Source organism: Carassius auratus, chromosome 48 (assembly GCF_003368295.1).
Source record: "Carassius auratus strain Wakin chromosome 48, ASM336829v1, whole genome shotgun sequence".
NCBI lineage: Eukaryota > Metazoa > Chordata > Actinopteri > Cypriniformes > Cyprinidae > Carassius > Carassius auratus.
The window spans coordinates 5,772,881-5,797,551 of record NC_039290.1 but is presented as its reverse complement, the minus strand read 5'-3'; the positions used below and the strand labels follow the sequence as shown (position 1 = coordinate 5,797,551).

The window sequence follows — 24,671 nt, the reverse complement described above, 5'->3', positions numbered from 1 at the left end:
TAGGTTAACCCTTGATCTCATTTGTCCCGCCCATCCATCATAAGGTTACCGGAAGTTCAACCTGTCAAAAGGTCAAAGGTCAAAGTCATAAATCATCTTGACAGAAGCTATAGTATATCTACTACTCACAATGCAAATGAGAAATACAAAACGTATATTAGAGCTGTCACAGTTAACTGTAAATCAGAAAACTGTCAATTCTGAAGGGATAATCCACCGAAAAATTACAAATTTGGTATCATTAACTCACCTTTGTGTTGTTAAAATGTGATTGTCACTTTCTAAACTTTGCAGTGTGTATGTGGCCAATGTGCGTTGAACAGGGCAGAATTATACTTTTGTCATTAATGTCTTCATTAATGTGTTTATATATCAGTATGCACTTTATAAGAAGATGACGCAGGCCGCCATCCTTATCCAGAGTAAGTTCCGCAGCTACCACGAGCAAAAGAAGTTCCAGCAGAGCCGGCGGGCGGCCGTGCTGATCCAGCAGTGCTACCGCAGCTACAGGAAGTTTGGCCGGCTGAGGCCCCACCACAGACCGGCCACCGCAGCACTGGTCCAGCACAAACTCAGGTAGCACTCAATACACTGCCATGTGATTAATCACTCCCTCTTAATACGGTCTGAATCTGATTCCAACTGGTGTTTGATGTTTTGAACTCGGCCAATAGCTCATATGAAACTGTTCCATAAGACATGCCCTGCAAGATATCTTATCCATGTATAAGATGTAATGTGCGAAATTAAATGTGTTTAAGTGCGATGTTTCTGTTTCAGAAGCAGTCTTCTCACAAAGAGGCAGGATCAGGCCGCCCGCAAGATCATGAGGTTCCTCCGCCGTTGCCGCCACAGGTATTCTCCCACCGCCACATCGCCCTCTACTGGCCATGCCATTTATCCACTACCTGAAACACAGCTGAGACACATGTGACATTTGGAAAGCTTCATGTTTTGTTTCTGTATTTTCTTTTATTTCTTTTTTTTTTTCTTTGTTGTGTTAAAACTATTTTATTTCATAATAACGGAACTTATTTTCATCCTTGAAAGTGTGATTCATTATTCATGAGTGGATAAGTGAGAGGTGCTCCTCCCTTTCCTTGGCTCTTTTTCCTCACCCTCCTTCTCCATCGTGATATCTGCTGTGTGCTAATAGCTGTTTGGTGTTGTTTTGCTGTTAATGCAAAGCCCCTTGATGGACCATAGACTATTCAAGCGGGTGAGTGCAGCCTTAGTGATTCAGTATGTCTCCCTTTTTTTCTCTCTCTCTCCCTCCTTTTCGCTCGTTTCTCACACACACACACACACACACACACACACAAAGACCACCTTCCTATCCCCTCTTGCTCCTTCATCACCACTGCTTGATGCCTGCTTGCATGACAGCAACCAACTGGACACACAGATGACTGAGATCAAGGGCCTGAGCATCTGATCGCCATCAGGATATTGGTTATGTCTTGCTATACACTAACAACTGAGACAATACATTAAACAAGCACCTTTTTCTCCTGTCTTGATTATTTAAGTTTCCTTTACTTCCTTTATTTGTAAAGAGAAAGAGATAAGATAGACGGAAGAACAGAAGGTTGTTTGGTTTAAACGATATTGCATGAATATATGATAATGAGTCTTGCTCTGAGGCATGCTGGGGAATGTGACCCAGAGAAAACTGACTGCCTCTCTGGCTTGTGTACTTTTGTTCTGACTAGTTCAGCTAAAGCCTGTATTATTGCACATGCTGCAGTGGGAACTGACTTTCTATCTCTCTTAAATTTTTGGTAGTAGATATGATATCTGTGAACAAAAATATCAAAGTTTAGTACAAAAACTAAGTTGGTCTATATTTCATCACATGTTTGAGCAACATATTTCAAAAGAAAGTTGACGGAATAATCAGCAGACAGCTTTAGTTTCTTGTCAAACGCGTCGAGATGAGAAGGTTTCAGAATTCAGATTTTGTATTATATGAAATGCATACTATTTAAAGCTTTTTGTCCTATATTTCTACTTACTGCAGAAACTTACAAGGTGAGGCAATGAAGAAAATGGTACAAATCTTCATTGAACTTTTGCTTGGAGCACTGGCCAGAAGAGTGTTCTTTCAAACAAATTATGTTATTATAATAATTATTATATTAAATTAAATACACTACTGGTTTCCAAAAAAATGAAGAAATTGTTCTGAAGCTCTAAATTAAAATATTGGAATTATTTTTCAAGGATCATGTGACAATGAAGCCTGGAGTACAGATGTTGAAAATTCAGATTTTCTATCACTGGAACAAATTACATTTAAAATATATTAAAATTTAAAACAAATGCAGATTTTAGCTGGCTAAGTGTTCCACATTTAACTATGCAAAACTCATAACAATCAATCTTCAAAAATGTTTTGTACACACTGTGCTGGATATTTAAAGATTTCAGTGGGTTTTCTTAAAGGGATAGTTCACCCAAAAATGAAAATTTGATGTTTATCTGTTTACCCCCAGGGCATCCAAGATGTTAGTGACTTTGTGAATTTATATTATGTATACATATAAATATTTTATATAAAAACAAAACATTTTTCTTATAAAATATGACATATAATATAGACATGCATATGTGTGTATTTATTAATACATAATAAATATACACAGTACACACACATATATAATGTAATTAAACACTTTTATTTTGGATGTGATTAATTGTTTGACAGCACTATTTATATACAGTGTATGACAGGGACAGCCATTCAGTTTTATCGTATGGAAATGAGCAGCTTGGACATTCTGCTAAAAATCTGCTTTTGTGTTCTACATAAGAAATAACTACTCTTTTAAACGTTTGCTTGATCTGACCTTCTCTGCTCTCTGAGATAAAAGCTAAATTGACTTGAGATGTGAGATCTGTGTCCCTCAATATCTGTCTGTTGTTTTTCAGAGTGAGAGAATTGAGAAAGGCCAGGGAACATGAAAGCGTCCAGAAGAGCCCCCTCACAGTGTGACATTACTCCTCAGACTCTTCCTTTCAGTTTTTCAGTTTCAACCAGAGACGTTTTACAAGAGAGAGAAAAAAAAAAAAGCAAGAACACTGCAACTCTTACTATAACTGTATGACTGATACTTCGTCGAACAACTTTGTTTTTCATATCTCTTTACTCCTTCTATGTTTCTTTTATGAAGGAAAGAGCCAGCTGCTGTGGATGAAAACAAACTCTAAGGATGTTGTTTTAGGAGGAACAACATTTGCTTCGTGGCATTTTTTGCACTTTTTAATGGATTGATTTGTTATTTTGGATGAGCATTAAATGTTTTGTTACACAAGGAAAAATAAGGAATGGAAGTCCTGCTCTTCAGTTGCTCGTAAAGAGAAGATGAATGAAGAAAGGAAGAAAAAGAAAGAATATGCCAAAATATGGAGTTGACACAAACATGGCCGGACCTGTTCCGGGAGTATTTGATTGTTTTCAAAAGATCACAAGATGTGTTTAGTGGGTTACCAAAAATGCCGAATAATTCATGAATTAGTTTTTTTACATGCTTTACTCCACAACCAAACAAATTAGTCAGAAACTTCTTCCGGTCTGTCCCTTACAGTTGCCTGTCTTCTCTTAGCTAAAAGGGGACTGGATAGCTAATGAATGTAAGAGGGATATTAGCAGGTTTGCGTGATGTGTCAAATACTGATGTCATTTTGCTAACAAGACGTGTGGAAAAAACATAGGTATACATACAATTTTAATCAACAACCATTTTCAAATTGATGAAATTCAGCCAGTTCAAAGTTAGCAAGACATCGTAGAACAATGAATCGCTCCAGGCAGATCTTGTCTTATGCTTGCTTGAAACTAGGCCACAGTCTTTTTATTTGTTTAGTTTTTAACTACATGAATGTACTGGAGACACCACGTCATCACCTCTGCCCATCATTTACTATTGGCAAGTTTGTAAAGTTTTCTTTTGTTAATCCAATGTTGAACAGTCACTGGTGAAGCTTTGGTTCAGTTGAAAATCAACTTGAGAGGTTTTCTAAACTGTTTAAGGGAAAATTACATGCATTGCCTTGTTATCTTTGACATACTTTGAAGGGTCTCAACACCCAGGGTTAGACTAGACAAATCCATATTTTTGACAATTGAGCGGTTCCTGTACATAAAAAGGGTTGCTGGTATGCAAAGTAAAACATTTATCTAAGCCGGATTGTATTTTAGAAATATATTATTTTACTCATTGAAAGGGATCAAAACAGATTGGCGTCAAAATCTGAATATTTGTATAGTTTTGTTTGAATGCCTAAGAAGTATGGCTGTATCGTTTGTACATAGTGTAAATACCGGGAATAAAGTCAAGCTACTGGATGTGCATGACGAAAACGAACAAAGATACAAAAAAGAGTTCAAAAGCATTAGTGGCTATGCTCTGTAAAATTATTTCACTATAAGAGTATTTTATTTTGAATGTTCTTGAGAAGAACATTTTTGGCTAAAGCATGACTTTCCTGCAATTCTGAAAAATACTGTATTTATGAGGTAGGAGAAAAGGCAAAATGATCATTAGGTTATGTTTACATCTGTCTGTTTTTTTCTGGGCTACCAACGAACCTTTTTGCCAACGGTGCCAAGTAATGTGAATGCGACTGCTTAAAGAAAGTGAATCATTGCTGAACAGATAATCACATGATAAAACATGATCAGATTCACTCGCATAACCCGTCAACACAGGAAGGATCTTAGAGTATCACCTATCTCATTTGGTATATTTGTAATGTATATTTGTTTTGTGTTTCATAAGTCTGAATAAGTCTTTTTTCTATTATGGCATTGAAATTATGTTGAAAAGTATGTTTTTCTGTTATGAATGCAGGTATTAGAGCTTATAGCAGCATTATGCAGCTTTAAGTGTTACAGTCTTATTCCATAAGATGTGCAAAAAGAACCTGTGAGCTGACAGTAAAGACAAAGAAGCTGAAATAATGACATAACTTAGAAATCCACACTGCTACACTGACTGAAAGTTTAGGTTCCCTGTTATGCATTTGAACGGGTTTCTTTTGGTGCTAAAACATCAGCGTCAAAGGCCTGGTAGACCTCCAAAGATCAATCAATTTCAGCAGTAATGTTACTTTCAACAGCAGGTGTCGCTGTAGCTTTTGAACAAGGGGAAGTCTATGATAACGCTCCCACAAAATGCAAATGATTTCTAATGCACTAAAATTGTGTACATTTCAGTTTCCCCTTGTGTCAAAATGCTTTTTGTCATATTTTGTATTTGCGTCTCTGTTCAAGAGAATGATATGTAAATGAATTCTTCAGAGCTTATGTTGGAAGTGCCTGATCATATTCTAAATCCAGCGAGCCATGTCAGTCTGCATGTGAGGTTTGCGATGGACTGGCATTAGCGAGAAGTGAATTATAGTCTGTTCGTCTTTATTTTTCGTTAAGTAACTCGTTTCTTTGTCCGTGCTTTATTTCATTTTAGCGCACCAGGAGGTTATGGCTTCGTCATAACTCACATCCTCTATTGGAACTGCCAGATGAATCCGCGAGGACTGCAGATGTCAGTCCGGCTGGTTCTTGCCTTGCATTCGTCATTCCGGTAGCAGTTTAGGTTGTCAGCTGATGCACTTCTGTGGCAACTCGAGACTTATTATGCTTGCATGGGTAACTAACATAGATAAACGGGAGGCTGATACAGCACCCAAAGCATGCTTATTTTGTAGATTTGGTAGTCAGGTATAGACTTGTCGAAGAAATAACCTACTGTTCTGTAAAGCAGCTGGTTTCCTGGGTTGAGGAACTTGAAACAGACCGAGGGCTTCGAAACGTAACTTTGCTGACAGATAAACGGGCAGCATTTTTTTTTTTTTAAATAAAATTTTGCTTCCTGTTTCCTTTTCGAATTCAGTTTCACCCCACTTTACATTTACATTCCTTGTTTTTTCAACTAGCCTACTCCACCACCACAAAAACAGGTTTTTAAAAAACGTGTACCTCATAAGAAAGCATGCGCCACAGAACTGTGTCCATATCCACGGTAAAGTGTCCATGGCACTGGTGCAGTTGAAACCTCGGGTTCACTTTTGTATCTTACTCAGGTGCCAAACTGGAGAAAAGGGGAGATAGAGCAAGTCACTTGAGAATTAGTTTGCTGCTTATTGGGAAACGAGCCAGACTGTCCTGATCAAATTACTGTGATTCTGAACATGTCATGCTGTTCGCCTTTTGTAATCAACTATGTGAGCTAAATTGATGTATGTCGATAAAAATCGATTTGTCGAAAGCGCGCCACTGACTGGTGTTGTATAAGAGTAATAAAGCCCGTTGGAATAGAGCAGGTCTACTAGAATGCGTCTCGTGCTTGTGTAAATACATTTCCATGCAGCGTCACTCTATAAACACACTGCCGTGGATATACTGTATCACAATAATGAAAAATGCTGCTCAGATCGATTCATGAATACCATCACTTTATTATAAGCATATATAGACGTTTTAAAACAATAGCTGTAGTTTATAAACGCCAGACAATAACCTCATCTGGTCGCATACGGGTTCATTTGGACTAGTCTGGTTCAGCTTTAACGGTATCACAGCTTAGCCCACAGAAGATACCTCATCAGTTTTGTTTGTCGCATCAACAAATTCGAACAGAGACTGACTTTCCTACGCATCCATTCTTTAGAAAAGGGGAAGCAGGGCCCTAGGAAACATCCCACCACTCATGGACACAGAGCAATAAGCAATTCCTGAAGTGGAGGCCTGTAGACCTAATGGAGACAGCGATTTGTTGGACACACGTAGCTGATTTACTCTTATGCAAATGCCAGTATTGTGAGATTAGAATGCAGTAGTTTAAGGCCAGTGCTTATATGACACCCTTCAGCTGCACGTTTTCATCCATTTCACAAAATAGCGGCCCTGCTTTTATTACAAGCTACACTTGGGGCTCTTTACACTTTGCATGTTAAACTAGTGTTAGATCTACTTTTCCTCTCCTCTTTAGCTGTCTTTCTCTGTCTTTCCCGATTGTGTAGCCCTCTCCCTTCCTAATGACCCCTGTTTTTTCTTCGTCTTTTCTTTTTCTTTCTCCCCCTGGTTTGATCAGTTTATTTTTGTAATTGTGCATGTTAAAGAGTCACTGGACCGATGGATATGTTTTTAAAAAAAAAAGATAGAGAGAGAGAGAGAGAATTCAGCTGCTGAAGCCATGAAAAATGTTTTGAATTGCCCTTAAAATATGAAAGATGTTTTCTGAATGCTTTATATTCTTTCTGCTGTAAAATAATAAAAGAGGAAAAACTTAAGAAAGGCCTGTTTCCACGTTATTTTAGTGTCTTTTTAACTAAACTAAAGGAAAATTATTTTAACTGTACTAGTTTAGGAAAATAATTATATTTCAGGTGAAATTATTTGAGTTGAGCCACCTGCTGGTCACTGTAACACACTGCATCCTCCATTCATGACAGTTTTAGGTCAAAATGAATACATTATGTTTAATGAATCGTGATCATGAATTAGGGAAAGGTCATTTAAAGGTCTCCTTGAACTATAACAATGGTTAGTTATTTTGTGTGATCAGGAATGGTGGACGTTTATGGGAATGATAGCTTATGGAACAGGAAATGACTGCTGTCATACATGTCATGTGTGCATTTTTATGCTTTTGCTGAAAAGGCATTTTTTGCTTTATTATTAACAACAGAATAGGGGACAGTGAAGGGGTCAGTTACTGGCAGAGTTTATGGGCCAGGTAACTGCCCTCTGGACTCCAAACACGTGGTTATTGGTCAGACTCCTCTAAGGATATAAAGTGTGAAGACTTCAGTATAGATCTGTATTCTGCACAACAACCACCTGGGAATCACTGGAGGATGTTCAGGTAAGGAACAAAGTTTTTGATATTTTTGTCTGTTATATCATTCTCAGTTATTTCAGTTCTGATTTGCTTGTTTGTACTAATCCTTATATCATAATACAGTATGTTTTGTAGAGAGAAAATAATAATACAGCTCTACATGTACATATCTGAATTTTTTTTTATCAACAACTGAAAATGTCTAATGTTTGTAACATTTGTACATATATATTTATGCGTGTATATATATATATATATATATATATATATATATATATATATATATATATATATATACATATATATGTACAAATGTTACATATATATATATATAGTGTGTGTGTAGCAATTAACTAAACATTTTATTAAAAAAATGGATACATTAACAAATTCATCATTAAATATGACCATATTTTAAGTAAATCTTATTACAAATATACACATTCCAAAGTTGTTTTTTATTTTCATTTATATTTTTATTATATAATTTAATTATTGTAAGTTACGTGTTATACTTTTAACATTTTTGTTATTTATTTATATATTATTTCTACTATTAAATTGAATAATTATTATATATTTGTGTTTAATGCGTAAAAGATGATTTATTGACTATTTTCTTTTATCCTGTAATTTATATATTTATTTTATTCATGAAATGATTACTTTTTAGGGGCCTCATTTATTAGTGCATCATTATGACTGTGTTCATTTTTACAGATATAATGAAGGGCATTCATTCACATTCAGCGTGTCTGTCAGTCTGGTGCTGCTGTGTGTTTTATGGGGTGACAGTCAGCCTGTACACACTGCTGCACACACTGTCAGAGAGGTGTGTGTGTGTGTGTGTTTGTGTGCCGTTAGTTGACAGAGCTCATGAGAGCAATGACTCCAGTCAATGAGCAGGAGGATCAGGACACAGAGCTGATGGACTCTCCTGAGCTTCTGTGGCCTAATACTGAGGATCTGGAGAAGAGAGACCTGTCTGGTCTTGGAGTAGCAATACATAGAGCCTTGCCCTCAAGAGTCCACAGCAGGTAAACAAATAACCACTGACATGCTGTTCTTATAAAACAGCAGCACATTATATTTCTTTAAGGCCATTAAGGTTTCCCCCCCCCCCAAAAAAAAAAAATTCTTAATGTACACTACAGAATATTTTTTGAACAATTTTCCTCTATAAATAACCTTTTATGCAATGGAAATTTTACATGTATTTATATCAATATATATTATTAATATTTTTTCTAAATGGAATAAAATAACCAAGTGGGGTTGAACACATCGTAGCTTAACTTTGGCTTGTATTTTTCTTTTTGTGCGTGTGTTCAGTGAGTCCGTAGATGCATCTAGATTCCGTTTGTCTTCTCCAGCTAAGTGGATGTCCAGCCCCACAAGGTTGAAGAATAGTCATTGTTTGATTCATCTGTCTCAAAAATTCTTGAATCAGAAAATCCAAAGCTACCAGGTTTACACACAAATCTCATCCACATGAAGAACTCATTGTAAGAAAATAAATAAAAGGAGTTACAAAATATTTACAAATGTGAATTCAGTACTTTGATTTTTAAAGGGAAATGGGAACAACATTATGGACAAAGAACTGAGGCTTTTTATTCATTTTTTTATAATTTTATTTTTGCTTTTATTTATAGCTTATATGCCTCAAACACAGTATTTCCAGAAGCAATCCGCACCGCCACCTCTCTTTCTGAACTGTCTCCTGATGCCCCACAGACCACTGGGAGGAATGAGGCGATATGGTTTTTCTGACAGTAACTTAAAAGAGAAACACAGGCTGTTGCTCACATATTTGCATGAAAAGGTAATATAGCAAGTTAATACACCTTGACAGCATTATTTACATGCTTAGAGATTGTTATTTTGATTACCTCTCTAAGAACCTCTCTAGGAATCTGTCCAGGCACTTTGATATCTGTGAAAGAACAGTATGAGCCTTCAAGGTACAAAAGAGCAATTTATTTTCGCCTACAGAGGAAATTTCAGTAACACTGAAACTTTTGAGATTAAATGTCTGTGTCAGATAAATGAGTCTCACTCTCTTGGTTGAGCAGTTGGGAATATCCCGAGACTGCCACCCTGTGCAGATGTTCATTGAGATCAGAGGCAAAGAAATCATCTGGACTGACCCTTCCGGCCTCTTCCACTGAATCTAAATAAAGCAGCAATCAGACACAAATTATTTCATCACCTACAGCAGATTCGCCTATATGGATATTATATATCACAAAATTAATGTCACATTTTATACCCTCTGCACTTATTTAAGCCAGTTGTCAATGAAAATGTATGTTGTATCAGTGGTTAACTACACAAACACACACACACACACACTCACAAAAAAAGAAAGAGACTGTTCTAAGATTGTCTACTTGGACAAAAACAAATGCTTAATGCACTTAACCATTATATAATTCAATAAATACATTTATTGGTAACATAAAAAGAAGGATATCCATAGATCCTGAACATCCATGAACACAACTTTGCAAAATAATATCTAATATGTATACAAATATTCAATAAACTAGCCAGGGGAGAAGAATAACCACATACACACAATCACATACTATATATATATATATATATATATATATATATATATATATATATATATATATATATATGATAGATAGATAGATAGATAGATAGATAGATAGATAGATAGATAGATAGATAGATAGATAGATAGATAGATAGACAGATAGTGTCTGAAACATGATGTCTGAATGCACTCACCAGGGCCGCTGTAAGTCATGTCAGCTGTGTCTGTAACAGGATGTGCTAACAGATGACTGCAGGAGATCAGGAGGACAGAGCAGGACAGAAGCAGGTTACAGATCATCTCTGCAGCAGGCCGAAGGTCCTATCAGGTCAGGCTTTGGTGAATGAGGCAGATGAATGCTCTCTTTTCTTCTATACCACTCTTCCAAAGCTGAGTGAATCATAATCAATGCAGTGTTTTTATAGAGAGTTTAAAATGTGGATTCTGTTGAGTTTATATCTGTGAATAAATCAGGATGACTGCTATAGCAGGCCATGGAGGCTTTATGACCTTTGAATCTCATTGACCTGTTTTACTGAATTTGTAAATTGGAGGACTCAGGTGTGCAAATGTCTATCTACTAACTCTTGAGACAACAGAACACATAAAGCGATTAATTTATGAATATGTCAGTCAACCTATTTAGCCCATGAATCTAGTTATTTTACATTGGAAACATTTTTAAATACATCTCTTTGAATTCAGAGAAAAGCCTGGTTAACCCATGCAAAGGTTCGAATATTTTATTGGGAATTTCATGTCAATGAGGGTAATAAAAATGACACGCAGGGATATAAAGTTCAGATTACTTGTCTGCTAAGGTGACCGTAACATTTATCACCCACTGCCAAATATTAGTGATGCACATTTGACATTTACAAAGCATGGAGTTTAATCAGACAGAGCAGATGTAAGAAATGAAGAGTCGTTTAAAAAGGATGTACGTCACAGTCTGACTTCATCTGAACGTTTTAGGTGATTTAAGATTGCTCTTATGGGGAATTTGCTTAGCTTTATTGCTCCCAACATTAAACACACATTCACAGTACACTCGATGCACCCTGAACTTATAATGCTATACAAAACTGTAAAATTTACTTTGTCAGGTAAGCACCATACAGAAAGAGGCACATGATTGTAAGTCTATCAATGGTTTTATTATTATTATTATTATTATTATTATTATTATTATTATTTTGTTAAATAACCTTTTTTAATCGTCCAATTCAGCAATGACAGATTTTTAACTGTTTAAATATTTTTATTTATTAGTATTATTCAGTTTCAAGTAGGGAAATGCATGGAAACTTTAAACCTAGTCTTCTAGGACAACATAAACCAGATGATTATCTTCAACATTTGTTTAATGTTTTGAAATACAATAGACAAAACATAATTATATCATGTGTATGTGTATTGAACAAAAAGTGTGTCATGAGGAATAGAAAAATGACGAGTTTCCTTCAAAATGCATGAATTTTAAGTCTCGAGCGCCAGTAGACGGCAGAAAATCATCCCACACCTCTCAATATGCATGAATAAATTATATTTATGTTAAAGTTTGATGTGATTGGATGCAAAAGTGTGAAGCGAGTGCTGGTCGAGGGAGGGAGCGTGAAGTTTGTCCGCGCTGGCTTCCCATCCCTGTGGACGCTCATGCCAAAACATCTCGTAGTCAAAAATAGGCAGTCTAGTTGGAGAAACTTGGCAATTATAGTCAAGGCTCGTTTGAGACACTGCCAAATCCAAGTATGAGCTCATGAGAAGTTTTTCGAGTAGCCCTGGTATGCAACAAGTAGTTGGACACAGAAAAGAGCGTTTTTAGAGAAGAGGAGTGCGCAGAGCAGGTGTTTTGTGTCTGTAGTGAATCATGTTTTCAGTATTGTTCTTTTTTTGGCTCTTTTGTATTAGCTGCTTTGTCGTATATTTTGTCTTCAGACAGTGTTTATTCATGCTTACAATTTCTGCTCTGATGGAGTCTATTTATTTTTATTTTGTTTATTTATGTCTAAAATGTAGTTTCTTTTAAACCAGTAATATATTTACTGTTTAAATCATCTATTTAATGTTTATGTTAGCATTTATTTACTGGTGACTTCTTAAAGAAATGCTTTTATTTATTTTATACTTTTTTTTTGCTTGTGGTTTAAAGCAATGACTTATTTAATTTAAAATGACCTTTTTTTATTGATGATTTCTTAAACCAGTACTTTTTATTTTTAGTTAAGGAATTTGTTAATTTAATTTTTGTTGCAGATCTTTTTATAAAACAGCTCGTTATTTGGTTATTTCCTTTGTATTACATTTTATTACTAAAGAGCATATTTTGTTTCTTTTTTAAATATTATAAACATATTATAATAATAAATATTTTATAAATGTTATAAATAGTGCATGAATAAATGTGACCCTTTCTATGAAATCCAGGCTAAAGCCTCATAATATAATTGTGAAATGAGCATCAAAATTTGATTTCAATCATTAATTTCAATATTTGACACTGTCGTAGTCAGTAATAAAGATATTAATGTTACATTTTCACAGAATGTTCTTTACCTTATGAAGGATGATTTTATACAGAAAACACAGTAAATCACATAGAAATGACTTTAGCTGCATTTTCACAGACAGGGCAACAAATCTTCATTCAAATTTAGCAGTAGTTTGTCAAAAGCTTTGTCTTTGCAGTGAAGGATAGTCTCATAAGTAATCATATTTAATGAGCCAGTGCTGAACCGTGTATCTGTTGGGACACTCAGTGACCAAATAAACTACTTTGGCCCAGTCAGTCTCGCACTAAGCAGAGTCTCTCTTTCATGAGACTACTGGTAGGTGTTGCTGAATGGCATGAGTTGTTGAGCAGTGCTAGAAATCATGGCAGAGCTGGAAGTGGATCAGTGCAACCTGCTCAGAGTCCAGGAGGGTAAGACCTGCCCGACATGCATCAAAGTTACACATGTGTATGTTGCAGACTAATTCATTTTAGCAGACTTTTGCTCTTATGATGGGGGGGCTTGATTGTTGATTCCCATTCTGATGTCTTAGATTTTCAAATGTCTCATTCTGATAATAAAACCCGTGTGCTGCATGCTTTTGTTTAGATCTGATTAACATTTCAGACATCTGCTGTATATCTTGGAAACAAAATAGCTGTCTTTAAAAACTTTCTACATGGCTCTGTTTAGTATTGTCTCTTAGGTAAAAATCCGGTAGAAAGGAGCTTGAGCCAGTGCTTCTTTTGGAGGGCTTAACATTTATGATGATTTCCTTACATTCCCATTTTGTACACCAAGATTTCATTGTTTTGCCTGTGCCCAAACAGATTTTTATAAATATATCTATTTCTATATCTATATCTATATCTTTTTTTTTCTTATGAAAATGTAATATGTCCTTGCTGAAGTGTGTGTGTGTGTGTGTGTGTGTGTGTGTGTGTGTGTGTGTGTGTGTGTGTGTGTGTGTGTGTGTGTGTGTGTGTGTGTATGTATGTGTGTGTGTGTGCATGCGTGTGTGTGTGTCTTTTTTTTTTTTATTCTTCAGCAAGGACACATTAAATTGTCTTTATTGCTACTTACTATGCAATCACATTATAATTGCTGCTAATAGTGTTCATCGTCTCTGGTAGACTATGTCTTGTTTACATTTCTTCTGAAAATTCCTGTCATTTGCACATAAACTGATCACCACTTATAAGTTACTACAAAATTTTGTAGAAACTTAATTTTCTGTAAAGTTGCTTTGCAATGATTTGTATCGTAAAAAGCGCTAAATAACCTTGAATTGAATTTACAACTTTTCAAAAGTCTTATTATTTTTTTTATTTAATTTTTTTATTTTCTCAGCTCAATTTTTTCGTATCAGTGTCTCTGTCAGTTTTGCATGCATCTTATGTTTAAAGGGTTGTATCACGTTTTTAAAGTATGCATAAATGCTTTTAAACATATGTTTTGCCTGTTTTTGTAATAAAAAAGAGTTTTTTTTTGGCTTGGCTTCTGCAAAACTAGTTTGAAAACTTTATATCCGCACCCTCTTGCCTGCCAAACCACTCATCGCCCCAATCAGACACATGAAGGCTGAGATCAGATCTACTAAACCAAATCGCTGCTAGAACTGGGTCTACAGGCTCATATCCCTCCTCCTACAATGACCGGAGTGTATGAGTGCAGGTTAGCAGCTGTTTAGTGAATTTTAAAGTAACACAGGAATACAGCTTCCCCCTTCTTGCCTGGATAAAAATGGAGTCAGCGTGAGAATCTGTGAGTGTTATTTTATTTTGTTGATTTTAGAGTCTTGAGCCTTAGAACATCTTGTTGTTAGGTGTTCTGGAGTTCCTCAGCTGTAGATAAAGATGAGCAGAAATCCCCAGCACTGCCTGAACTCTTATGGGGGTAGATACAGCTGTCAAGAGTCTTATCAGTTAAGGTGTAGTTTAAAGAACGGATCAGTGTTTGGAGAGAAGACTAACGTGTTTTCCTGAACTTAATCAACATACTAAATGCAACTGTCAGTAGTCCATTCTGTTTGCCTTGTGTTATCAGGATCGTTTTGACTAAAGGAATCAGACCAGATGTTTTTAATCATTGGCTGTAGGTGTATGTACTTGACTTTCATGCTAGCATGTAGGCTTCACTTGTCGTTTGCTGTCTTATTCTTCCTATGAACTGTAGCTATAATTAAATAACACAGAGTAATGATTGGGCTATTAGTTGAAAAATCATCCATTTCATGTAAACACCTTAGTCTGAAAAAAATAACAGATTTTGCTTGAGTAAAAAGTAACTGAATGAAATGGGTTCTAATCTGGTGTATATAAAAAAAAAATAGATGCCATGTACTCTACAGTTCAAAAGATTCTATTAATGTTTCTGAAAGAAATCTCTTCAGCTCATCAAGGCTGTATTTTTTCAATATAAAATACATTAAGGCAGTAATATTGTGAAATCTATTAATATACTGTATATTCTAAAAATACTGTATGCTGTAAAAAAAAAAACTATATTTCTATTAATATATATTTTCTATTCCTGTAATGGTAAAACTGAATTTTCAGCATCATTACTTCAGTTTTCAGTGTTTAATTAGTTGTGACTTGCGGATGAGTATGCTTGTAAAGTTAGCAAAATGATTTTTTTTTTTTTTGCAATATTTTTTAGATACAGTATAGTAGCAAGGAAAGCATCCCAATTATGAACTTAAAGCTGTGTGTGTGTGTGTGTGTGTGTGCTCTTGTTTTTGACATATCATGACACAACTTTGTATAATGACACAGGTATAACACAGGTATTACAAGGAGAGGGTGACTAATCAGGCAATAACCCATGTCCCCATTTTTCAAAAACGCTTATAAATTTGAGAAAGTACAAATGCAGAAAGTTTCCTGTGAGGGTTAGGGTTAGCTGTAGGGTTGGTGAAGGACCATAGAATAAACAGTTTGCACAATATAAAAACCATTAGGTCTATGGGATGTCCCCACTTTTCACAAAACATATGTGTGTGTGTAAATGTATGTATATATGTGTGTGTATGTATGTATGTATTTATATCTGGGTCCACTTTTTTTTTTTTTTTTTTTTTGCTGTGTAGTTCTGATGATGTTACAGTTCTTGTCATGTCCTATCCGGGCAGAGAGTATGTTGGCTGCTGGACAAAACAAACCAGCTACTGAGACTACAGAGAACCTGGATGTCTCAAAAGAGGACAAAGGCTCTGACCATTATGTTTTGCTCTTATCTGTACACCTTCCTTCTGCCTTTCCAAAGTAAACAGCACCAATCTCACTATCCTTCTGCTCCGCTGGTGTCTTTTTTGCTGCTGCTGGCACATCTGGAAACCTTTCCTCCTGTGTGCTGGCGTATGTGTTTGAGCTCTGGGTGGATGTGGTTGTGGGAGGTGCTTGTGTAACCTTATATAGGTTATCGCAATATGCAGAAGGTGGGATCAAGCTGAAAATACATTTGTCTTTATGGATACTGAAACAGTTGCATTTTAACCCGGGATACCCCACAGAAGGGTTATTTCTCTCTGCTCCCATTTTTTAGGAGGTCAGTAGTTTTACCCCACCAGACGAGATGGCTAGTATATAGATTTCCCCCAGCTGCTCAGGTCAGAGGTTGTACTGAAGTCAGAATGTCTCCATTATGATATCATGGTCATTCTACTGTAATTCAGCATGATTGCTTAGGGCATCCAGAAGTTTTAGTCCTGTTGAGAGTTAATACAGAAGTTACACTGATGGAGGGTTCTTGATTTAGTAAAGCGCTCACTTTTACTGCTCTCAGGGTCTGTAATGTTCTCTGTCCCGACTGCAGGTCCAGCGCTAAAGCCTCAGACTCCACCTGTTTTGTCAATTACAGATTGTATTCCCCTCAGAAACTCAGCCGCCCTGTAAATCACTAAATTTGAGGTTGCTTTTTTTTTTTTACTAAATTTGAATTTGGTGAACACTGTGGATATCCTGAGGGGAGGCACGACTGGATTGTTGAAGTTTTTTTTGCCATGAGTGTGTTTATGAGAGCTGTATATGTTTTTTTTGTAACACCAGTGACACTGAGTCAATTACTGTGACACTACTCAACATTCACCACAACAGTTATTTGATGTAACCGCCTGAAGGATTCTGCAATGTGCAGAATACTGTACTGAGCTTTATTAGCTTCACTGTATACGGTAGGCTTCTGTAGAGATAAGAAAATGGCAGTTAACTAAATAAGTCAACTTTAAACAGAATCGCTCCTTAAAATATCAAGCAAATCATGCTAATTATTTACAGCAACTCAGGACTAGTGTTTATTTAGAGGTGTTTATCTAACTTTTTTTGCAATGTGCTCCAAAAGATCCACGCCGAGCTCTCATATAAGCAGCATTTATGTATTTTGTGGTTTCTTGTCAGCTTGAGAGATGCTCAAGAACTGTACTTTTAGGTTCACATGAACATTTGTTTAATTCGGAGTTCACTGACATGATACACTGTGTTTTTGCTGCTTGTTAAAGGAATGTTCTGATAAAAAAATAAAGTTTAGTTCTATAACGGCATCAAATACTACTGATTCGCACAGAAAATAATGCATGATCACATCCTCGTCCAACTAGAACAGAAGTCCTTCCACTTTTAGATCTCAAATAAGTAACACTTTAGTACAGTTTTTCTGCTTTCAAGAGAGCTTTGCTGGATTGTCAGTTATATTAACATAGGGCTTAAAATGAAATTTGACACTTGTGGGAACTAAACCACTGGTTTTTAACTTTCCAGGGTCAGTTTTTTTCATGCAGACAGTTATTATTGCTTTATGAAATGTGATCGTCTCATTGTTAAACTTGGTATATAAAGAATTTAAGACTTTTTTAAGGGATATATATATATATACATATATATATATTTATATATATGTATGTATGTATAATTTTTTTATTTATTTTTTTTTTTTTTTGAAATATGAGGCTTCACAAATGTAGTGCTTAGAAGACATGAAATAACACAGTCTCCGAACACAGTCAAAATGTCTGCCAGTATTTCTCTAAAAAAAAAAAAAGGTCTCCAGTTACAGTCTCAAATACCAGTTAGTCATAGTTAATAAACTACAGATACTATACTTTTATAATCTGAAGTAATCATAAATACCACTGATAAAAGATCAGTAGGCATTTCTCACAGCCTGTTAATTTGGTGTTGTTGTTTTTTCCTCTGCAGTGTGCCAGTGTTTTGCTGTACTGGAAGATGGAGCTCTAGCTCATAACCTGCAGGTGCAGGAAAGTAAGTCCCATTTCTCTAATTTCATCTGCCATACCTAAAGCTTTTTAATGCACGCTTAAAATCAGTTTATTCAGCATTGACACATTCAGCTGTCTTTTGTATACTTCTAAGGAGGGCTGGACAGTGGACACCTAAAAATACAAGGGCGTTTCAGTACGTAAGGTAACAACACCTCTCATGTCTCATGTGAGTTTAGTTTTAGACTGATCTCTGAACAGCCATTCGCAGAGATCAATGCATCAATAATTCAGTTAATGTTTTTCATGTCAGCCTAATACCGCCCCTAAACGGCATCAAAACAAACTGTGATGGGTTGCTTTACAGGCAAATCAGATGATCTCTCTGTGCAAGTGTGCACTTTATTGTCACAGTAATGCTACATGAGGTCTTATTACATCATTTGCTGAAACAATCAAGTGCAACAGATCTTTAGAAATCATTTTCAAGGTCTTAATATTCTGATATACACAACAGTTTACAATGTTTGTATCAGTAAGAATTACTCTTATGCTCACCAAAGTTGCATTTATGTGCAACAAAAATGCAGTAAGAACAGTAATATGTGTTTTTAAAATGTATTTAAAATTGATATTTATATCAAGGTGGCGCCTTTGCACCACCTTGTGGCCAGTTGAGGTATTCCTACTTAAAAAAAAAAGCCTCTAACCTTAACAACTTGACCATCTCTTTATTAACTCTTCTCCTTTTTTCAAATTTTGAAGACCTACAAATATTAAGCCCAGCTGCTGAAGTATTTAAGTTTTTCCTTTGTAGTCATGTGAGAAGATTAAAAACAAGGTCACTGGTGGTAATCGTACTGTATTAGTTTCAGTTTAAATATGTTTCAGCCATACTTTGTCAGAGGAAACATGAGTCATTGTGGTCAGCCGTGTGATAAATGTGACCCCCGTTTGTTGCAAGCCATGTGGATTTTTGAAGATTCTGCATGGTGGGCTTTTTGCTATAAGTGCAGGTCTAAAGGCCTTTGATACGTAAGCGTGGAAATTCCCCTCTGTTGACGCGCGCTGTCTATCGCTGGTGCCTTGTTGAGTGCATCAGCGGATATATTTTTAGTCACTCAACCCACTCTTAGGTTTGAGGGTTTCACATTGATGTGTCATCACTGAATGATTGTAAATCTATATCTTTCTGAGCTATTATAGTTATTATAGTTTTTTTTTTCTAAATACAATCTTCAGCCATACTTTACATGCTTTTCTCTATTTATTAAAAATTTGTTTTTGAAAAACAACAACGGATCCTCACTCTCCCAAATGAACATTGTGATCTTTAAAGCTTTTGTTTTTGTTTTTTAGAAAATAGCAAAAAGGATACAAGCAGAGGAAGAGCTTTATTTGAGACACAGGAGCACTTACCAAAATAAAGATGGTAGAGGTAAAATACTTTTCTGTAACAAAATCCATGGTGTTATTGAAGTGTTTTTATGAAGTGGAATTTCTTAAACAGTTTTATTAGGTAGGCCGCTCTTTTGTGACAGCAGGCTCCTGTTGTGTTCACACTGACACTGTTTCTGTTGTGTGACAGCTGCATTTCTGAACATAAAATACATTTACATTTATTGGTTACTGCATTCAGTATTTTCTTTCATAATGGACATAAATTGTGTAGACTATTAAGAGTGATAAATCTAAATAACATGTCAAGGGGGCCACGCTTGCATTGACACTTAACCTGAACCCCACAGTATAACTATAAACTAAATCATCTGGATTGAGTCTGATTTGATTATTAAAAGCCTAAATTGCGAAAGATCATGTTGATAAATGACTATGATCATGACTATGTCTCAACGCCTTGTCACATGCATCTTCTTTGTCTAGTCAAATTGTTGTTCCTGCATTTGATTTGCACTAAAATAATGTGACACCACGGGTTATTTTTTATGACAGTATGACATATAGTCAACTGCTTCATTTGCTTTTTAAGCCCCACAAAACATGACTAATCCAAAGTCCAGTTCACACATGTTTGTTTTCTGTTTGAAAAGTTCTATGGTTACTCAACATCTTTTGTGTCTTACAATAAAACCTGTATTTCTATAATGGCATAAACAGAGCTTCAAGAGATTGTTAAGTTTTAACATTTCACGACAGAGAGCTCGATCATTAAAGGAGGATGAAAGGAGGATAGACCGAGGCCACAGGTGTAGAGAGTGTAGAGTGAGGCAAAGTCAAAGTGAGAGCTGGCAGACCTTCGAGGAAGAGAGATCAAGCACAGAGGAAGAGTTGGAGAGGGAGAGCAAGAGGGAGGAGAGACGGATGCAAAGACTCCAGTTTTGCAGTGGGTGCTCTTCCAGAGCAGGTAACCCCTCTCTGAGCTCTACAGTGTGGCCAAGCCTGTCCCTACATCTAATCATTGCTTTCCAATCAGTAAAAAAGAACTCCTGTCCATTCCTGTGTGCCTCCAGTGTACATCTCGGGAGTTGAGCCATTTTTTTTTTTTTTTTTTGTGACATCTCCTTTTCTCAAGCTTTATCCCTTCTCCACTGAGACTTGATCTCATCCTTGTTTCTCAAAAACCTCAAAATCTCATCTGCTTCTCTTTCTCAGTGTCAGTCAGTTTCTCCTTTTCAGTACCTCAGCGTTAAATATTCTTGTTTTTTCTAGATTTCGTCTTGCATTTTCTATTTGATTTGACCCTTACTTTGTGTGTCCTTTGAGGTAAGTTTATATGGCTGTAATCCACCCAGTAAGATTCCTAATGAGTTTAATCGAATGGAAATCAACATTCAACTGTCTTGGCCAAAAGTGTTCAATCCTGACCCCGACCCGAAGGGCCACCTTGCAGAAGAAATTTGCTCCAGCCCTAATTAAACACCTGAACCATAAGGTCTTTGGGATTACTGGGTGTTTTGGAGCTATACTCTGTGGGACAGTTGCCATCAAAGAGAGCAGGATTAGACACCTATGGGTAAGGCCCATCTGGCTGAAGGTGATGGTGGTCTTAAAACCCTGTGTCCCATCTTCACATTATCTGGTTGTGATTCTGCACTTGTCACCTGCCAGGACCTGCTCTTAGGAGTGGAATGGCTGCTCTTGACTTGGGAGAGCTGGAGCAAGTGCTACTGGATGAGGAGCTGGCCCACAGGATTCAGGAAGAGGAGGAGAGATCAGCTGAAGAGGGGAGCTACAGGACCAAATATATCTACTGCAGTTTTGGTTTATTATTATTATTAATTTTAATTAATTTTAATTAACTTTTAGGAGTGTGTGGAATCAACCTCGGCTCTCTAGTGTGTTTTGGAAACAATGATATCGACAGTTACCAAGTGCGCACCCGAGTCCGTGTTGCTTGCACATTCATGTGAACCACACAACAGCGCACAACAGCGTCCGATGACAGCGTTCACGTTAGCGATTTTTCATGCGAACCGTGCCCCGTTCCGCACTAAACTGCCAGTGTGAAAGCCCCCTAAGAAATTGGACTGTCAGGTAAAGGAGATATTCAAACTGTTTAGTGTTGAGGAGCTCCAGGAACATGATAGATCAGGTGTGTTTAATTAGGGCTAGTGCTAAACACTGCTGGAAGGTGGCTCTTCAGGAGCAGAACTGGACACCCCTGGTATGTACCATCATAACACCCAGCTCTATTAGTGCTCTGCAGCAAATGTCTGTTTAATATCCATATCAGTAACAGTAGTAAAAATTCCTAAAATAAAGTGAAAATATGCAGAATTGTTTTGTTCTTTCATAGACTCAGCAAGATACCTCTCCTCTTAGAAGGGACTGTCCTATTGGAGATTTCATAGTGGCACAGGTTGCTCAAGATGAGGTAAGCAGAGCATAAATGAGAGGGCTGCTTTCCCATCACATGAATAGGGGTGAATATTCATTTGTCGTTTTGGTGCAGGAAATTGCACGTTTCATTCAGAAACAGGAGCTTAAGGCTAAACAGAGGTCTCGTGAGCTGGAACCTGTTCGAGAATACTGGGAGAATGAGAGAGCAACATGTGACAGACAGGTAGTCAGTTTTAGAGTGACACTATCTTTTATTATTGTGCAAACATTCCAACCATCTGAAAGTTTCAAATGTCACCTCTGCAGAACTGCCTTGTCCAAGCATCTCTTTGGGACAGGTCATTCTGATATTAGTGCTGTTGAACTGGAGTGCACATCCCAATAGCAACTGTGTTCACAAGCTCCATCATTACCATGTGTTCAATGTACAAAAAAAATTCCCCAAAAAATGTTGATTTAGAATTTCGCTGTTTTTATATTCAGAGGCACAGACTGGATTCCGAAGGTCTTCATTTGATGACTTCATCCCAGACAATCAACTCCCTAGTCAGATTTTTGTGACAATGTAAATCACTCCTTTCTCTATGAATTACTGCTTCATTTTCAGGTAATATCATTTAACATCCTTTGGTGTCACCACAGGCAACAGCAAGCCATCAGATATATTGCTAAAGAGCTGGACCACACCTTTCAAAAGTATTCAGCTGAATCAGAACAAATGAATGGAGGTTTGATTTATTTACATAACACAACAACTTCTAATATATTTATGCAAGGAATAAATATAAATTGTTCATTTACAGGTTTATGTCAAAATCAAACATCACAAATAGGTTTGAACAGCCCCATGGAAGAACCTACATTTGTGCCCCCCACGAAACGACAGAGTGACAAACTGGGACGAGTAAAGCCCAAGGAGAAAAAGGAAAATGCAAAACAGAAAGAGAACTGCAAGCAGCAATGATGATGGGCATACAGTATAAAAGTGTGAAATCAACTGAAATAATGAATTGATAACCAAATTAGTTTAAAGAAATGCATGCACGTCCTGGGAGTTTGGGGTTTTCCAGTCTTCTGCTTTCTCCAAGAGGGATACTTTTTTATTCAACAAATCCACTTGAACTTGAAAAAAACAGGGACACTCCATCCAGATAATGCTATTACTACTAAACATCTGTTTGTCATGCCATGCACTATTAGTTTGTTTCATTTTTATTGACCTTCTGGTTAGAGGCTAGTGTCTCACCACAGAGGGAAAGCTCCCACTAGCGGTACTTGGTATTACACTTTTGACTTCTGGGAAAACCTGAAGTGATACTACGCTTTGATGTTGGCACATGGTTGAGTGATCCTCATTGGAGTTTTTCTACATGACTCTTGATCTCTTAAGATATTTAATCAAGCATTCTTTTTTAATTCCTGTATTCCCGGAACTAAACTAGTCTTAATTTGTCCAAAGTGCTATTTTAATTTCTAATAGTTGCCTTCAGTATGTAAGAATGTCTCTTATTTGTATAAAGTCCTGCTTTCACACTGTAAAAAAAAAAAAAAAAAAAAAAGGTTTAGTATTCTTAATATTATTTGAATATTCACCGGTTTACGAGACTGCTCCTTCTTTGCGGTGTACATCAGCATAGTCTGTAGATAAATGCCCTACAGTAGTTTTACCAAACTGGAGGAAACTTTAACTTTTAAACTTCCATGTGTTTTCTTGTATTTTTGTACTGATGCTGAGTGCTAAGAATATATGTTATCATATCTTTCTTGATGTACATCAATAAGCACTTTTTACTTTTACATTTAATTTAGACTGTAGGCAGAGGTTAAGACTTTCCCTAATACCAACAAATTCATGCAAATCTCTGCGGGAAGCACCTCGAACATCAAGTTCCACAGAGACCTCGTCTTCCCACAAAATGAAACTGAAGGGATTTTTTTAATTTTTATTTACAAGAGGGAGAGCTGTCTTATAAACTTGGTGTAGGGTTTTACATAAATGCAGTAGTGATGCATAAACTGACATTAAACAGCTTGACTTTTTGTGGAAGTTAAAGACAAGTACCATCGTCACATTGCTCAACCACCAGCTGTTTTGTTTCATCCTAACGGCCTCAGAAAACCTCCCTGGACCCAAATAAGGTTGTTGGGTTTTTTGTGGCTGCAGAGTGAATTAACTTGGCATGTGGGGATGGTGTGTTTAGAGTCTAGATGTGGAAGGAAAATGACGCCATTATCCAAAAAGATCCATCATGATCCCTAGGTGAACTCTAGATTAATAACAGATGCAGTAAATATTTTTCAAACTAGGTCATTAGGAAACTCTCCCTGAGTCAGCAGGATATAAAGTCAACTAAACAATTTTAGAATTGATTAGTTCTGTAAAACCATCAGACGCTACCTTTTGTACTATTAAACCTCTGAAAATAAACTCCAAATCTTTAATGTTTTTGGCAATTTTAGAGGATTTTGTCCCCAGTAACTTTTAATGGCCTCAGTATCTGCTTCATGAACTTACTACAGGAAAGTCCCTAACGCATGGATTCTGTGACCCCTGGGGTAAACTGGGAGTTTTGATTTACAGCAAATGTATTTACAATATAGCCTACAGCACAAGCTGTGCAACATACATATTGCCACAGGGTCGTTATTGCATTCTATTTGATTATATAGGTTTTTTCCCTACTGACCTTAACACCAGGTTGTCATCTTTTGTGCGGTTTCCTCATATTGCAGAGTAAAATGTATACAGTGTG

At 36.5% G+C, this 24,671-nt stretch overlaps 2 protein-coding genes and 1 pseudogene across 6 annotated transcripts; 2 read left to right on the top strand and 1 right to left on the bottom strand.

Annotated features, from left to right (window-relative positions):
* The first annotated feature begins 224 nt into the window (after positions 1-224).
* LOC113065628 (calmodulin-binding transcription activator 1-like) lies at positions 225-3,868 on the top strand. 5 transcript variants are annotated; one of them, XM_026237047.1, is made up of 4 exons: positions 231-576; positions 781-855; positions 1,189-1,219; positions 2,932-3,868. In XM_026237047.1, exons 1-4 carry the CDS (start codon positions 395-397, stop codon positions 2,962-2,964), a joined length of 321 nt encoding a protein of 106 aa, XP_026092832.1. In that variant the 5' UTR covers positions 231-394; the 3' UTR covers positions 2,965-3,868. The 5 variants fall into 5 exon arrangements, with proteins under 5 accessions (XP_026092831.1, XP_026092830.1, XP_026092834.1 ...); XM_026237046.1 differs by lacking the exon at positions 2,932-3,868 and having other exon boundaries at positions 225-576; positions 784-855; positions 1,189-2,024; XM_026237045.1 differs by lacking the exon at positions 2,932-3,868 and having other exon boundaries at positions 225-576; positions 1,189-2,024.
* Positions 3,869-9,509: 5,641 nt separating this feature from the next.
* LOC113065351 (prepro-urotensin II-gamma-like) lies at positions 9,510-10,753 on the bottom strand. The gene is made up of 4 exons (XM_026236577.1): positions 10,605-10,753; positions 9,904-10,017; positions 9,737-9,780; positions 9,510-9,623 (listed from the first exon to the last, which is right to left on the bottom strand). Exons 1-4 carry the CDS (start codon positions 10,708-10,710, stop codon positions 9,510-9,512), a joined length of 378 nt encoding a protein of 125 aa, XP_026092362.1. The 5' UTR covers positions 10,711-10,753.
* Positions 10,754-21,398: 10,645 nt separating this feature from the next.
* Positions 21,399-23,700, top strand: LOC113065627 (uncharacterized; annotated as a pseudogene).
* Positions 23,701-24,671: the final 971 nt, after the last annotated feature.

Coding starts and splice junctions, on each gene's coding strand:
- LOC113065628 (XM_026237045.1), top strand. CDS start 395: ATGACGCAGGCCGCCATCCTTATCCAGAGTAAGTTCCGCAGCTACCAC. Junction 577..780: donor CTGGTCCAGCACAAACTCAG/GTAGCACTCAAT, acceptor TTTCTGTTTCAG/AAGCAGTCTTCTCACAAAGA. Junction 856..1,188: donor CTCCGCCGTTGCCGCCACAG/GTATTCTCCCAC, acceptor GTTAATGCAAAG/CCCCTTGATGGACCATAGAC.
- LOC113065351 (XM_026236577.1), bottom strand. CDS start 10,710: ATGATCTGTAACCTGCTTCTGTCCTGCTCTGTCCTCCTGATCTCCTGC. Junction 9,781..9,903: donor CCAACTGCTCAACCAAGAGA/GTGAGACTCATT, acceptor GTTCTTTCACAG/ATATCAAAGTGCCTGGACAG. Junction 9,624..9,736: donor CTAGAGAGGTTCTTAGAGAG/GTAATCAAAATA, acceptor TTCTCTTTTAAG/TTACTGTCAGAAAAACCATA.